General features: G+C 40.6%; 1 protein-coding gene across 1 annotated transcript; it reads left to right on the plus strand.

The window, feature by feature from the left end:
• The first annotated feature begins 367 nt into the window (after positions 1-367).
• Positions 368-14,603, plus strand: LOC118404361 (glucocorticoid modulatory element-binding protein 2-like). The gene is made up of 8 exons (XM_035803431.1): positions 368-526; positions 4,403-4,600; positions 9,916-10,019; positions 10,580-10,754; positions 11,320-11,416; positions 11,858-11,980; positions 12,881-13,003; positions 13,957-14,603. Exons 2-8 carry the CDS (start codon positions 4,424-4,426, stop codon positions 14,334-14,336), a joined length of 1,179 nt encoding a protein of 392 aa, XP_035659324.1. The 5' UTR covers positions 368-526; positions 4,403-4,423; the 3' UTR covers positions 14,337-14,603.
• Positions 14,604-17,217: the final 2,614 nt, after the last annotated feature.

A 17,217-nucleotide genomic window follows, 5' to 3' on the forward strand; every position in this document is an offset into this window, starting at 1 on the left:
TGAATGAACGAGTAAATGAACGAACGAGTGTAGAATGGATGAATAAACGAACGAGTGAATGAATGAATGAATGAATGGTTGAATGAATGAACGAACGAACGAGTGATGAATGAAGAATGAAAAACGAACGAACGAGTGATGAATGAAAGAATGAATCAACGAACGGACGAACGAACGAACGAGTGAATGAATGAATGGTTGAATGAATGAATGAATGAATGAATGAATGAATGAGTGAGTGAATGAACGAACGAACGAATGAATCCTGATACTTCCCATCCTGACCCACCCCCTGGACACGACATCAGTTGGACAGCCCCGCCCCGGCTTCCCGCCTTGCGTGATCGCAGCCGTGCAGGACGGTGACGTCACGTCTCCCTATAAATACCGCCGTGCGTCGGCGCCTCACTTCCCACCGTCTTCCCTGCGTCAGGCGGCGCCACGTCTACGGCTGCTCCGGCCCCGAATCGCCGCGACCGAGCGCTCCGATCCGCCGTGCGACCCGTGCCGACGTCTCTGCGTAAAGGTAAGGGTCTCCCGGTCAAGGTTGTACGGCATTTGAGCGTGAGAAGATCGGAGTTTGTCGAGTTTTGGGACGTTACGTCAGTTGGACGGGGGCGTCGGGGCCTAACCGGCCGGAAACAAACAACGACTGTGTCGGAATGCCTCGCTCAAATCTCGCTTTACCGACTCAGATTATCTCAGCAAGAACGTCGAGAACGCGTAACTATAGTAGAAATGGATAGTTCCTGTCAGGATTCGCGATTTTGGGGCAAAAATTTGCGTCGGTGTCAAAGTTTGCAGACGGCGGCTTGTGACTTTCATGTCAGTCACGGCTGACGTCACGCTGCGCACGTACAGACATTCCAATGGCCTGGCGTGACCACGTCTGCGAGCAGACAAAAAAACTAACATTTTCACCGTTTTCTCTCACAAGATCTCTCCCAAAACTTGCCTCCTTGCAAACTTTCGAAAGAGGATGTTGTTTGGCTGCGGTTTTTGTGATCTACATGGGGGATTTCGGTGCAGTTTTTGGTGTTTTGGAGCAGCAGGTATGGCTGGCACCCCAGCACTGCCAGGGGATCGTGTTACGACCAGCGTCCTGCCCAGTCGGCCGTGGTCGTCTTGTTTTCAAGACAGACACGTCCTTTTTCTCTGCGATCCGGGCGACGGGTTTTTCACGCGGTGCTGGTTTTAGATACAACACGTCGTCCGAGTGGCCGGTTGAGTCATTGAAATGCTGGACATGTTTTGGAGGGTGGAAAAAGCGGAACAGAGTACGGGGTGACCATGCATGCACATCCCCACGGTGACCTCATGCGGTGGCAGGCAGCGCACATCAGGAAGTCCCCTGCGGCTGGGGGTGGTACGTTATAGACGGGGGCGGTACGTTACGTATCCCAGGGGTGGGGTCTAGGAGGAAGTGGGCGAAAAATGTCACGACTTCCCTCCCAGTGGGGTTAAAGATGACAGACTTCTAGATAAAGCAACCAATTAATGCAATTTGCTGACTCAGACTGGCTCAGAAAAACGCACGCTGAAGTTGCAAAACATTCATTCATTCTTATGCTGATACTTTGAGGATTCTTTGGTGAATAAAGGGATTATAGAAGAACTTTATAAAACCTCCTTGAGTGGATATATTATATAACTCATTGAGTTATATAATATACTTCACTGCCTGTGGTGTGACCTTCCTATCTTTCATTGGAAATAGTGTTAGAAGGACTTTGGAATAATAATAACAGACAAAACATTTTTTCCCAGACTCCAAATAAATAAATAAACTTGTTTTATTTTTAAAAAAACAGACCCGAAGAAAGAAAGAGAAAAAAATAAACAATCAATGACTAAAATCACACAGAAGAAAAAATTTAAAATGTGCAAGTCCTTTAACGAACAGAATATTTAATGTCTTATCCAAGGCACTTTCCTAGGAAAGTTGAGTAAAGTGCTTTTCCCATCTCGAATCCCAGGTTTGTAAGATTGGTGGCATATCACCGGATTTGAACCCTGTACTAGTACCTCTGGGGTCTGAGCCAAACACCTGGACAAAAATTGATGTGTTTGCATGTCACTCATATATGATATTATAATCAAATCAACATGGTCTTTGTTTTGAAAAAAAGAGATTCCATGTCATCCTCCTAAAGCTCATAGATAAACAACCTCTATAACGTGACACGCTACAGTAAACAAATTGTGTTCTGAGTGATTGTTGTGGATTCCTTAACAGGTCTTTGTCATACTGTCACAGCCCATTGATTAAGCAAAGTACACAAGACTTACTACATAACATTAACGTCAGTTCACCTTTATCTGAGGGGTAACCTATATCCGTTGTGTTGCTAAATAGGGTACCCAGAGATAGTGTATCTATTTGATGGAAGGTAGTTTCAAATTGTACTATTTCTGAGATATTGCAGTCTGAAACCATCAGCTGTCGACTTGATTTCCCTTAATACAATTGTTCTTACAATGGTTACCCTACGGATAAAGGTGAACTAGCGTTATACACACAAAATCAATGTCTGTAAATATCAAAGTCTAGATTTGTATTAGGGACTCAATTCTGTCAATGCTTGATTGTTAGACTACAAATTACTCTGAACAAATTGTAAAAGAAGAAGAATCATTTTTATTTATCCCACATTCACAGACTAGTTGCTTTAGCATTGCTGGGTGCAATATAACCCCTCAGAGATTTGTACTTCGTCTTGTGTAGTAGTTTTTTTTATAAAACTTTGTAAAGAAAATATTGTAAAACTTTGCAATTCTGCAGGTTCAAAAGATATACACCACTGTCTAGCTCTTGAGTTTGCTGTGAAGCATGTAGCAATTTGGATGTTTGTGGAAAGATTTCATGATTTTCAAATTACAATTTCTCACATTAAGTTACACCTTGATATGATGATTGTGATGGGTTCTTATGTTCAACAGACAAACAACTTGAAATGCTGCAGGGCTAGGCATATAACGTACTGCATTTACGATGAAAAGTGTTTTGCTTTGAGAGTCTTGTGAGTGAAAAACCACATGACATCATAAGAAATGCATCTGTAACACTAACAGTTTCAGATGCCAACTCTCATTAAGACTGTTGTAGACTTGTAACTGAGCTGTTCCGCTGTCACTGTTAACATGAAGAGTGCAGTTGTTAGGTCCAACAAACATTGTTACATCACTGACCCTTGTGTAGTGGTGTTGTAATTCAAATCAAAGCACTAGTAGTAGTACTGGAAGCAGGCCTCAAAATTAACTTTTTTCCCTACTGTCCCAGCATTGTCCCAAAAATAAATTTCAACTGTCCCGAAGTGAGGATGGACTGTCCCAACCCTATTTTCAGAAATTATGTATTACAACAACTGTAAGTCAGAGTACGCACGCCTGACAACCGCGGGCCGCGGGGAGATCGGACATTCTGATGTTGATTCGTTGATTATTTTCCTATTGTCCCAAAAGTGTCCCCAAAAGATTTTTCAGTTGTCCCGGCCTAAATTTTAGTGGCCCCGGGACATCGGGACATAGTTAACTTCGAGCCCTGTGGAAGTCTCTAAATTGTTACTATCGTTACAAGTTTCAATTATATAAATGGCATCAGATTGTTGAAAAAACAGTATTTTCTATGTTGTTGTAATTTAAGTCCTATTCTTTTCTAATTTTTTTATTTTTTTTTCTAATTTCAAATTGGCAGAAAAAAAAACTTGTCTGGTCAACTATTCAGTTCCATCATGGGATGTTCCCTTATGCCTGAATCACATGACAATGACTAATGGTAGATACCATTTCTGTGTAGGGGTGTTTGTTAGGATTTGAAAAAGGAGAGTGTCACTGCAATTATTTTTGTTCACATTAAAATGGTGTACTACATGTACTATGATGTACATGTGTGCTCATGTTAGAAACATACCCCAACTTTTATTCCTTTTGTATAGGAAGATAAATTAAATTTCTGACAACTTTTACTTGACGTCATACAAAATGTCCTCAAGGAAATGTATCTTGGTAGTGCCCCAAAAAAGGAGAGCTACACCTAGAAACCGTTTTGTATGGGCAATTATTATCAATTAATCAATCAAATCAGTCTATCTGTCAGTCATCTACATATAGCCTTTTTTTATAGGCATCATGTGTCAAAGATAGCCTTGAACTTTGAAACCCACAGCTTAGCTGTTTCACTATAGCTTTAAACATATGGGGCTGCATTTAGTATACCTATGTACATATGAATTTTATAAGTCCCTGAAATATGTACCCTGTGTCATTTTTTCATAGGTCTCCAGGTCAATTTCACACATTTGGGTTGATAGCACAGATAGTGCAAACTGCAGACTACAAAGATTTGGTCTTGTTTTTTGGCAACATCTCATATACCCACTTCTCTACATTGTTCCTTGCACAGGTTTCTGGGTAATATATTGCCATGGCGACCAGGGAAGCAGCCAATGAGGACCCTCGGTCCAGGTCTCCAGTGAAGAGTGAGGATGGCGATGGGGAGGGGGGCGATGAGGTGGCGTATCCCGTCATGTGTGGGGACAACCAGGGGCTCCTGATCTGGAAGAAGTTCATCTGTCCTGGCATCCACTCTAGATGTATCAAGGTAGGAGCCTGCTAGGAGAAAAGTGTTAAGATCTTTTAGGTACACAGTAGAAGCCGTTTAATTGCACGCCCCATATGCCAGCGTATTTTGTGCAATTATCTGGATGGTGCAATAATGCAAAATTATACAGCTGGATTGCACCAGTTTGTGACTCAGTGCAATAAACAAAAGTGTGCCGTAATCCGTTGTGCTTCTAGTAAGTTCTACTGTAGTATCTCCTAGACCTAGTCCTACTTTGTATGTACAGGTGTGTACAAGTCTTCCCAACTTCAGTTTATGGTGAGTCGACTGTGCACACAAACCTTCTTTAACGCATGTTTTATAAGTCACATGCAAAATGTACATGTTCGCTGTAGTTGCAGTAGTTACTGGTCCTGCTATATTGCTACATTGCCTATACTTTTTTTTTATAGTCTAGGGATTCAATACTATAGGTGTCCTTGCATGAACGTACTAGGATGGTACTCAGACTTGTATCGATATGCATGGTCACTAGAGAAAGGTACCAAAACACTAGTCATCAACACAGAAACAAAAGACCTGTCTGTTACCCTGCAAAGTACCAGACAAGAGATCTTGTTACAGCAGGACTTGGTTCACTGGAGAGGCTAACTCTGTTATTAACACTGTTGCTACCACATGTACCAGTGCTGACATTCCACTGGGCTTACAGCATACTTTTTTTGGTGCAGGCAAAATTTAGAATTACCTTACCAAACACAGTTTGCCTGCACCACTCTATTATTTGTTGAATTTTACTAAAGTTCATCAAAAAAAGATTGTGGCAGTATTATCGAACCTGGTGGAATTATGAGAGTTTATGTTACATGTAACTACAGGGTAGACATCAGAGTCAGGGTTGTCCATAGGAGAGCTTGTTAAAATAAACTGAATGAAGGCCTAAAAAGTACTAACCCATATTTTAATCTTTAAAATTCTTTTCCATCAGAAAGTCACTTGGGTCTTTAACCATTCAAAGAATACAGGGTTGTTAGGCTCATTCTCGAAAAAAAGCTCACTCTATGAAAGACTCTTAACCTCACAATTGACCCAAGTTCCCTCCTTATACAACTGGTAGCACCCATCAACTCAAATCTGTTTTTACACCAACTAAACTGCTGAACTGAACAAATTTTGACCAATACAGGAGAGCTTAGACCCTACCTGTCCTTTTTTAATCAAAAAGTCACCAGATTGGGCAAAAGCATTCAAGGAAAATAAGGATTTTCAAGGAATTGAAGTGGCACTAAAATCGTATTTCCCATTTTGTGCCCTCTACTGCGCAATACAACGTGATGTCAGCCATACACTAAACCTGACTGTGTAGATGGTATTTGAAGCCTGTACAAGACAGGGTTGAGTGGACAGAGTAACAGTGCTAAAACTTCATGTTTATAAGATGCACTCGAGTATGACTCTGAAAATAAATGTGGAGAATAGGGTACCAGCTAGTGCAAACAGGAGCGTAGCCTTCCGAAAACAAACAAGTGAACTCTAAAATGCCACTTGCACAGCAATGTACGTGTACAGTTGTTACTGAACTGTACAGCAGAGCAAATTGTGACAGAAGGGTACCATTGCCTTGTGAAAACATACAAGTGAACTTTAAAATACCACTTGCACAGCGTGCAGTTACATATACAGTTGTTACTGAACTGTATAATAGAGCAAATTTTAACAGAAGGGTACCATTGCCTTGTGAAAACATACAAGTGAACTTTAAAATACCACTTGCACAGCGTGCAGGTACATATACAGTTGTTACTGAACTGTACAATAGAGCAAATTTTAACAGAAGGGTACCATTGCCTTGTGAAAACATACAAGTGAACTTTAAAATGCCACTTGCACAGCGTGCATGTACATGTACAGTTGTTACTGAACTGTAGGGCTGACGTCAGAGTTGCGTTGCGCGGTAGAGGGCAAAAAATGGGAAGACGATTTGGGTGTGACTTAAAATCCTTGAAAATCCTTCTTTTCCTTGAAAATTTTTGCCCAATCTGGAGACTTTTTGAGTTAGAAGAGACAGGTAGGGTCTAAGCTTTCCTGTTTGGGTCAAAATTTGTTCAGTTCAGCAGTTCAGCTGGTGTAAGGACAGGTTTTAGTTATAGGGTGCTACTGGTTGTATCAGGAGGGAAAATGGGTCAAAGGTGAGGTTTCTTTCATAGAGCGAGCTTTTCTCCGAGAATGAGCCAAACAACCCTCTGTTTTCTTTGAATGCTTATAAACTAGACCCAAGTGACTTTCTGGTGGAGAAGAATTTTAAAGATTGAACTATGGGTTAGTACTTTTTTGAAGCCTTCATTCAGTGTATTTCAACATGCTTGTCAATGGGCAGCCCTAACTTCGATGTCTGACCTGTACTGCCCCCCACCCCCATTTTGCATTTGAGGCCTTTTGAACCATAAAGCTGTCTCAGATTTGCTGAAACCATGTTGCAATATCGTATACAAGAGGTTTTGTCAAGTGTGGACCCAGTTTTGTGCATGAATTTCCCAAAAATGTAGCAAAAATGTGATATTTTGTGATTTTTTGCAGCATAAAGTATGTGCATGCATGTATTGGAAGCTGTCAGGAATAACTCAGATAGCATAGATTACTACAAAAGTGGTATGAATTCAATGAAAATGATGGACTTAATGATGATTTAGTCCCATGTAATTGTATGCCTTACCAATTAGGACCTGCCAATCATAATGTGCCCTACTGGTGTTCACCCCCCCCCCCCCCAGCAACACTGACTTGGATACTTTTTGATCCTATGAGACCCTAAAAAGAGGAGCTATTGCAAATAATACTCCTGAATGTAGTACAGGGCAATACTTGCTGTCCATTAAACAGGATTTTGCTGTATGTAGGGACATTTCAGCTGTGTAATGTTGTGTTTTGTGTGTACAGTTTGCCAGTTTCATTGAAACAGCATTGTATGAAAACTAGTAAAAAAAGTTGTAAAAAAAGAAAACCCTCTATTGAAAAGTTGCAATTTTACATCAGAGATGTAGAACTGACTATGGTTAGTAGTTATTAAGACTTGCTAAGAGATAAACACCTATGGATTTTGGAAAAGTCACATGACTTTTGGTACACTACCCCACTGCTTTACATGCCTTATTGCATGGGGTAAGCTGTGGTGCACTGGGTATAGATTTGGCTCTAAATTCCCAAGGGAGCAATCAATACAGTTCATCTTTGGGAAACGCTATCGCATCCCCTCCCTGTATCAGCTGGGATAATAATTTTTCCTCAACTCCCTTATTCGGGTACCCAGTAGGGCTGACGTCAGAGTTGCGTTGCGCGGTAGAGGGCAAAAAATGGGAAGACGATTTGGGTGTGACTTAAAATCCTTGAAAATCCTTCTTTTCCTTGAAAATTTTTGCCCAATCTGGAGACTTTTTGAGTTAGAAGAGACAGGTAGGGTCTAAGCTTTCCTGTTTGGGTCAAAATTTGTTCAGTTCAGCAGTTCAGCTGGTGTAAGGACAGGTTTTAGTTATAGGGTGCTACTGGTTGTATCAGGAGGGAAAATGGGTCAAAGGTGAGGTTTCTTTCATAGAGCGAGCTTTTCTCCGAGAATGAGCCAAACAACCCTCTGTTTTCTTTGAATGCTTATAAACTAGACCCAAGTGACTTTCTGGTGGAGAAGAATTTTAAAGATTGAACTATGGGTTAGTACTTTTTTGAAGCCTTCATTCAGTGTATTTCAACATGCTTGTCAATGGGCAGCCCTAACTTCGATGTCTGACCTGTACAATAGAGCAAATTTTAACAGAAGGGTACCATTGCCTTGTGAAAACAAACAAGTGAACTTTAAAATGCCACTTGCACAGCGTGCATGTACGCGAACAGTTGTTACTGAACTGTACAATAGAGCAAATTTTAACAGAAGGGTACCATTGCCTTGTGAAAACATACAACTGAACTCTAAAATGCCACTTGCACAGCGTGCATGTACATGTACAGTTGTTACTGAACTGTACAATAGAGCAAATTTTAACAGAAGGGTACCATTGGCCTTGTGAAAACATACAAGTGAACTCTAACAACATGCCACTTGCACAGCATGCATGTACGTGTACAGTTGTTACTGAACTGTATACTATAGAGCAAATTTTAACAGTAGGGTACCATTGCCTTGTGAAAACATACAAGTGAACTCTAAAATGCCACTTGCACAGTGTGCATGTACATGTACAGTTGTTACTGAACTGTACAATAGAGCAAATTTTAACAGAAGGGTACCATTGCCTTGTGAAAACATACAAGTGAACTCTAAAATGCCACTTGCACAGCGTGCATGTACATGTACAGTTGTTACTGAACTGTACTATAGAGCAAATTGGGTCAGGAAGTTACCGTGGCCTTGTGAAAACATACAAGTGAACTCTAAAATGCCACTTGCAAAGTGTAAATCTTAGGCTGTCACTCAACTCTACAATGGAGAACTCTGTAGGAAGACAAGCGTGTTGGAACAAAATGTAGCAGATGATGACTTGTGCTGTGCAGTGAACCAAGTCTTGTTGCAAAATGAGAAAATATCTGCCACTCCATTTAAAAAAGGTATGGCAAATAAATACTAATATCAATAGAATGTCATTCCCCCATGCAAAGAAGATATGAAAGAACAGAAATAAAGAACTTATTGTTCTGTATTCCATACTCTGTGTTCAGTCATTTGTTCAACCGTTTGTTTGTTTGTTTATCTATTTTCAAACACCTGGGTAGCCTATTCAGTGCTAATACACTGGTTTTCAACAGGGTCCACTTAGACTTCATTATGAATGAAACTTTGCTTTTAGACTTTTTTTCTATCATTTGCTTGCTCACATCAATTTTTTTGATTCCCAGAGGATGTCCTCCGTATCTTCAAATCATCATGGTCTAACATTAGGGCTGTGTACCTAAACAAATTTCAGGTACAGGTACACGGGTCCGGACCTGCACCTGTACCTAGAAAAGTTTAACCAAGTATATGTAAGTTAAACATGTAGCTGTCTTTTCTTGTCATCTTTGAATGAGGAATTACATATTTGAATCTCAAAACAATTTCTTTGCAAGTTTTCTTAAGTTTCAACTGCAAGATTATCATCATTGTCATTGTCACTTGTCCAGCAGTCTTAAAAAGTTGTTTAATAGTGATTTAGTTTGTTTAGGTACAGGTACAGGTACACAGATGTTTAGGTCCGGACCTGTACCTAAACAATTTTTTAGGTACAGTACAGGTACGGGTATTTAGGTACACAGCCCTATCTAACATACATGTATATGTAAGAATTTGAAAGTCTTGATCAAGTTTGTAATGAACCACTGTTTTATTGCAGTACAATGGCATGATGAGGACCCCTAAGGAGTTTGTTGTGGAGGCGGGAAAAGCTGGTCTGAAGGACTGGAAGAGAGCCATCAGGATTAATGGAACCATGATCAGGTAGGTTGTCAACTTATATGTTATATTTACCATGTTCAACAGTCCCTTCAACATTGCATATACAACAGGTTAGGAAGCAAAGGTATCCATGGTTGAACTGGATAAGTAATTCACATTAACTTGTGAACAGTACAGTACTGTAGTACAAAGTTTTATGTACAAAAGTTTTTACATGCAAAAAGGGTATGTGGTAATGGTCAAGTGAGATCCGGAAAGACACAACTAACTTGGACTTTTGGGAGGCAATGGACGGAGGCCAAGACAAATAGGAGGACTTTTTCAAGAGGATATACAAACAACAAACCATGTCTACACATAATCATGGATACTAAGCTCAACTCTGCTTTATTAGAATGTCCCAATGTGTATTGCTAATGAATGTTATCTTTTTACGTCAGAAAGGCTGATTCTGGTTGCAAGTACAGCAATGGGCATCATCTAAGAAATGCGATTTCATCTAACATGTCATCTAAAAAATGCAGTCTTGCACCACTGTAAACAGTTACATGTCTACTGAGCCTCCATTAAGTTAAGAATTAAATGATATTTCTGTCCATCAGGCGAATGATGGAGACAGGTGAGCTGGATTACTACCAGCACGAGCAGGTGTGCTCCAAGACGTGCCGCAGTAACCGCTTCGACGTGCCGTCAGGTGTGGCGCTCCAGCTTAGTCTGCAGGCCAGCGGGCTCCGGCCACCTGAGTTCGTACAGACGGAAGGACAGGGCATACCACAGGTAAAGAAACTTTCTTCCTTTCTGTCATATCTGTATGCTAAATACATTATGAAAAAGAAACTGTGGCCAAGTAAGTACATACTAACGGAAGGACAGGACCTAGTCTCTTAACTGGTGGTAAAACTACTAAAAGACTCAAGCCCCCAGAGTGTACAGAGTGAGGGTCAGACAGCATTCTGTTATTGTTAAGATCGCTTCCTACTGTACCTACAACCTTCTTAAAGTTCAAGACGAGATCTACCAGGTTGATTAAGAAACAGAATACATCTCGAAAGTTTCCCAAGTTACGAACTGCAGTTGTGTGTAATTTTGTTAAAAATTTTGTCAAAAACATTCTGTCTGTCTTTGTGTTTGTATGTTTCTTTCATCTTTGTGTTTCTCTTTTTGAAATGTTGACAGTGCAATTGTTTCCAAACATCTTCAATTTTATTCTGTGTACATGGGACTGTAAGAATCACAAAGCAGGAAGTAATAAGGGCAGAGTGGGTGAAATCTGCCCTCTCTGATTGCCTGTATTTATGTTGTGATTGTTGAGGATTTGAAGTTTGTTTGTTTTTTATTCTAGATGGTTCCAGCAGAGAGGCTGTACGCAGCAGCTGCAGCTCTAAGTGCCTCCACTCCTCGATTCACTCCAACATCTCCTACTCCTGTGTCTCCAGAAGGTAAGGAACCTTGTCTTAGCTCTCAAGATGTCTGAATTTCTGGTCTTCAAAAGAACACAGTAGGACTTAAATTAAGATAAGTTATAAACTAGATGCTGTTAAGTTTGTTGCTTGGCTGTTGAGCATGCTGTTAAGTTTAAACATTCAAATGTAAGATGTGTAAACATTATTGATTGCACAGGTTGTCTATTTGAAATGTCAAATGCTGTTCTGCAGTCAAAGATCAACTTTCTAACATCTTAGGTTCAGTACATTTAGAATAGAACCTCCAATAAACATTTGGTTGATGTTAATAATTGCTGTGTGCCTATTATCATGGTCCTTGCTTTTTATCAGAGAATGTCTTGACATAGGTGATGATGGGTAGACATTTAGGTACATTGTTTCACAGAATGAACTACTTGTCTGTACATAAATAAGACATTATGTACTTGATTTCAGATTCCCTGCTGTTCTGGTCAGGTATCCGTGAAGTGGGCGTGTTGGACGGAATCTTCACCTGGATATTTGATGCCCTGTCTGACTTACAGCAGTGTGTGCAGCACGGGTCCTGCACTGCAGAAGGTTGGTACTTCAGACATTACTAGCCTCATTAAATCTCGCTTTTAGCAGCCCGCCCAGTAACATCCGCTGGCTTCTCTGTGGGGAGGGGCCAGTTAAAGCCCTGGACAACGGAGTTTGTGTTACACAGACTAAGGCCTCACCAGTTTACTTTCTTCTTCTTCATCAGTTTATGTACTGCCATGCCCCTTCAAAAAGGATTACTAGCAGTGCACATGTGTCAGTAACAAGTGATCGGAACAAATAAATATAGGGAAAAAGGGAAAGACACTTAGGATCATAAACAACTGATTTGTGGGTGCAGAGCTAGACAAGCATAACTGAATTTAGTGGGTATTATTAGCAATGGAGCAATGCCCTCCCCAATTTGGTTTTTACCAGGAGAGAGGCCCCTCCTCTGCCACACCAGGCTCAATTTCGTTCCACTCTTTGATGGTGCGAGGGAAGAACGAGTGTGCACCTTAAAAGCGTGGTTGGTGTGGAAGGAGCATCAAGTCGCCAGGACCAGATTTGTTTTGAGTGGTAGGAGAAGAAGAGTAGTTCAAGCTCTGTTTGGCAGTGTAAGACAGTATGCCTGAATAATAGTGAATTAGTGAATATTGAAGAAACAGTTCACCCGCAGATGTCACGAAAAATCTTTGGAACTTTATCTGTGGATGCTCAGATGTTTTGAATGGTCTTGGCCTAATGGAAGAGGTAAAAGCTCGTCTGGCCCAACAGAAATCATTAAAACTTAAAGATAAAATGAAATAACTTGGTACTGTGTTCGTAGATGCCCAGATGCTGACCAGTGTTCTGAATGGGCTGGGCCTGATGGAAGAGGTAAAAGCCCGTCTGGCCCAACAGAGATAATGAAACTGACAAATAAGACAAAATAATGGAGGTTTGGTACTGTGTTTGTAGATGCCCAGATGCTGACCAGTGTTCTGAATGGCCTGGGCCTGATGGAAGAGGTAAAAGCTCGTCTGGCCCAACAGAAGACCGAGGCCGACAGGCAGGTCGAAGAGTACAACCGAGATCTGCAAGGTCAGCAATCTTCCACACATATCCTGGGTGAATATTTTATGATTACCTTAAACTAACCAAACTGCATGGGACGACGCACCCACTCACCCCCTCTAATGGTACGGCCCAGTCATGACCCTATATGGACATGGCACCAAATATGGTATGGTGTTCCTGACCATATTTAGCCATGATTGCCAAATATGGTAACCCTTTTTCTGACCATATATAGGCATGATTGCCAAATATGGTTTGCCCGACCCAGACCATATATATGAGCATGATGCCAAATATGGTACTAAAATTTTCAAAAAATTGTTACTATTTTTTCACAATTCCTTCTTATTTGGAAATATTGCCCTTTACCCTTTATATCATTGAAAGAAGAAAATTTGACTGTTAATTTTAAAAGGAATGAATTTGAAGGATGTTTGGTCAAAAAAAGTTTCAAGGCCATGTTGCCATATTTGGTAGTGACTCAAGCTGGTGGAATGTTCCACTTTCTAAAGAGGGGATGAGTGGGTGCCCAGACTGTGACAACTCACTGCATGGAATCAAGTCAACAATCAAACAATAATCAACAAATGTCAAATGAAAAAAAACTGAATGTATTATTTGTTTACTATTGTATATATACTTGTTAGACCTGATAGACTGAGTATTTTATTTGCACAAGTAGAAACTTTATGTATGACAGGAAATGTAATGTCTATTACTGAAAAAAAAAAGCAAAGAGTTGTGTTACAGAAAATTCTACCTTAAGGATAAGACATCATTTTTATAAAGAGCATTTAAAGAGCATGCATTAGAATAGTGCACTAAAACAGTCAATGGAAAAATATGTATGCATGACATAAAACATCATTGTTTTCTTCTGTATGAATGTATGAACTTGTTAGTGTACTGAGCTAAAATATTTTGCATTAATTGTAGGAAATTGTTGTTAGGAGTGTTTTCAATGCCTTTCTTCACAGAACTAGAGAGACAGTGTGCGGAGAGACGGCGTCAGTCTCAGGCCTTGAAGCGTCGTCTCGAGAGACTCGAGAACGTTCTTCAGCACACACCAGGGCGGAAAAGGGCGCGGGCACTGTCCCCACAACAGGGGGCAACCCCCAAACCATCCTCTGCCGCCACTGCGCAAACAAACAGGCACCTGTCGCCAGAGGCAGCCCCGCAGGACCTGAGCATGAAGAACGGGCACTCCGTGAGCTCTCCGCTGGACAGCTCTTTGTCCTCAAGTCGTAGCAGCACGCCAGGGATTCACTACATGAACGGAGAAACGAACGAAAGAGAAGACCGTAGAGGACGAATGGTTGCAAAATCGGAAGTCAACTCCAGGTCTTCCTCTAGGTAGTAACAAGCAACACAATGTATAAGCAATATAAAGGACATTACAGCAAAACTCAAGTGTCTTTGGGATCTCAAAGAAAGCTTGATGCCACAGCAAAGGAGCATTTGTACTACATAGTGATAATTATGTATAAGTTATTAGTGCTTGCTTTTGTATATCTTATTAGTACGAACTTTTCATATGTGCAAGGTTGTAGCATAGGAAATAGGTTCAAGTCTTCTTCCATAGATTGTAGTAATAGCAGTATTCTTGCCATGGGACCAACCAAAAGAAATGTTTTCTTCAGTCAATTTCAATCAAACATGTAGTATGATGTACCTTAGCAGTTTTAATAGAAATACATGTATTTCAAAATTTGTAGTAACACATCTTTCAGACCAACGTCTGTTAGTACCTTAGCAGTTTTAATAGAAATATTTCGAAATTTGTAGTAACACATCTTTCAGACCAACGTCTGTTAGTACCTTAGCAGTTTTAATAGAAATATTTCGAAATTTGTAGTAACACATCTTTCAGACCAACGTCTGTTACTACCTTAGCAGTTTTAATAGAAATATTTCGACATTTGTAGTAACACATCTTTCAGACCAACGTCTGTTACTAAGTGCCTCTTTAGGATATGGTTTGATTTCTGTCTTGGCCAGAAAGCCAGACTGTATCTAGGGCTATATTGACTAGCTCCTTGTCTCCAGAGCCAACATGCCCCCAAGGAAATTTTGACGACACCTAGCTTTGTCAGGGGTCCAGGCAAAGAGTCGTTGGAAGCATGTATCTGTTTCTGTATCTATATAGCCGGTATAACCGCCCTTCGGCGTAACACACCAGCTTCTGTATCTGTATCTATATAGCCGGTATAACCGCCCTTCGGCGTAACACACCAGCTTTGCAGGCACGCGTCGCGGCAGCAGCTGGTTATATTACTCCGAAGGACTCGTCACACCTAACTTTTGCACATCTATCTGCAAGCATTCTTTGAAACTATCCAGGGATGATACCCCTACTGTGCTTGGTGATAACAAATTCCACTCTACTATAGTTCTGGGAAAATACGAATTTTTGAACACATCAATCCTAGGTTGGTAACTCTTGTACTTGAAGTCATGGCTGTTTCTTGTTCGTTTTTGAGCTGGTATTAGTCTCTGGCATGTTGTGTCTGAAGCCAAGGAGCTGACCAATGTAGGTCCTGGAAACAGGCTTGTTGGAAGTTTCTCTTTCCCACTTCCATACTTTATTTGAAATTAGAGGGATAAACATTGTAAATATTGTACAAATGCTGAGAACACAGTATATGTATTACAACTTAGGAAGTCAGTGAGCCCTATTTTTGATAATGTTGATGTCATATACCTCCGGTCTTTTTATAGAACATTGTTAAATCCTTGAAAATTTGATGAAAGTCGTTCAGCTCTAAGATCTTGGAAGGACCAAAGCTAGTATCCTTATCCAGAAAAAAGAAAGTTACAATATTTCTTTGTATCACTAAAAAAAGCTAAAAATTAAAACAGTAAAGTACATTTACTTTTTGTAAAATGTATCTAGTACTGATTTGATATCAATGGTCCATATGTGGAGGTGGTGACTTGTAGTCTCCAAGCAGACCCTACGGCGCCTTAGAAATAGTATCAAAGCTGGCAAGGGACTTAGTATAGCGGCATCAGGCGGGGCAGCAACACCATTGTTGAATAGAAACGCTCCACCCTGTTTCAGTGCAGGCAGACCTCTGGTGCCCGTTTGACTCCCTTTGGCCGACTATCTCCCTTTGGCCGGCTATACTCCTTTGCCAGCTTTGATACTATCTCTTTAGGCACCATAGGGTCTGCTTGGAGACTGGTGACTTGTACAGTTTTGAATGTACTTCATTTAGAACTGTAAGCAGCCATACTTGCTCTCAATGGTTTTGGGGTAAAACCTGTATATACATGTTCATCTAGACAGGATGTTGCATTAAGGTATTGAAGCAATAAGATATGCAAACAAGCCTCCTTACCCTCTGTACTTAGGCCCAATCTAGACACAGTTTTTCCCGATATCTGTGAGCCGACAACCTCTCGCCGACAGCTTTTTTTCAGCGTCTAGATGGAACTGCAATATCGCTATAAAGATATCGGCAGAATTTCTCCCGAAAGGTCCGGAGCATTCCCCCGATAGCTTAGCAGGGGTCCCCGACAACTTCTGCCTATGTGTAGATGCGTCCCGACTTCGGGAGGGCTCATTAGGCTATATAGCTGTTTATGACTGTCCCGCAGCCAACGTTCCAGATCCCTCCCGACATCTCCACAGATATCGGTAAAAACTGTGTCTAGATTGGGCCCTAGAATACAGTTTGTTACAGTTGATACTCAGATAGAGTCTGTTAGTGCCTCTGCTTAGGTATGTGCCTTGTATAATCTAGTATAGGCTACAGCATCTAAACTTTATGGATGACATCCTGTGTAGACTGAAAATCTTATATTAGAGCACAAGCAAAAACTATATGACTACATGTTCAAATTAGAGACTATCACAAGAACTGAAGTGACAAAATATGGCATCACAGCCAACAAGTCTTTTATTCCTGTATTCGAGACGTGCAAAACTTTTGCACTTGTGTGGTAGCCTAAGCTATTTTTTTGTAATGTCTTGGAAAAAGAAAAGTGTCAAATGTCATACAAAAAGTTTACTTGCTGTAGCCAAAGCAACATTTGATACTATGTCAATATTGTAAGAAGAAGACGAAAAAAAGAGTTTCCTTTTGTAAAGTGCACTGGTTGCACAGAAGTTACATTGTAATAAACAAAAGCCAAACATAAAATCCAAAATTGCATTGTGCTTTTTATTGGTTGTTGTTCCTTATCAAATTCATAAGATAAAACAGACATATCTGTAGTATATTTAATGTTTGTTT

The sequence above is a fragment of the Branchiostoma floridae genome, chromosome 17 (assembly GCF_000003815.2).
Source record: "Branchiostoma floridae strain S238N-H82 chromosome 17, Bfl_VNyyK, whole genome shotgun sequence".
Lineage (NCBI taxonomy): Eukaryota > Metazoa > Chordata > Leptocardii > Amphioxiformes > Branchiostomatidae > Branchiostoma > Branchiostoma floridae.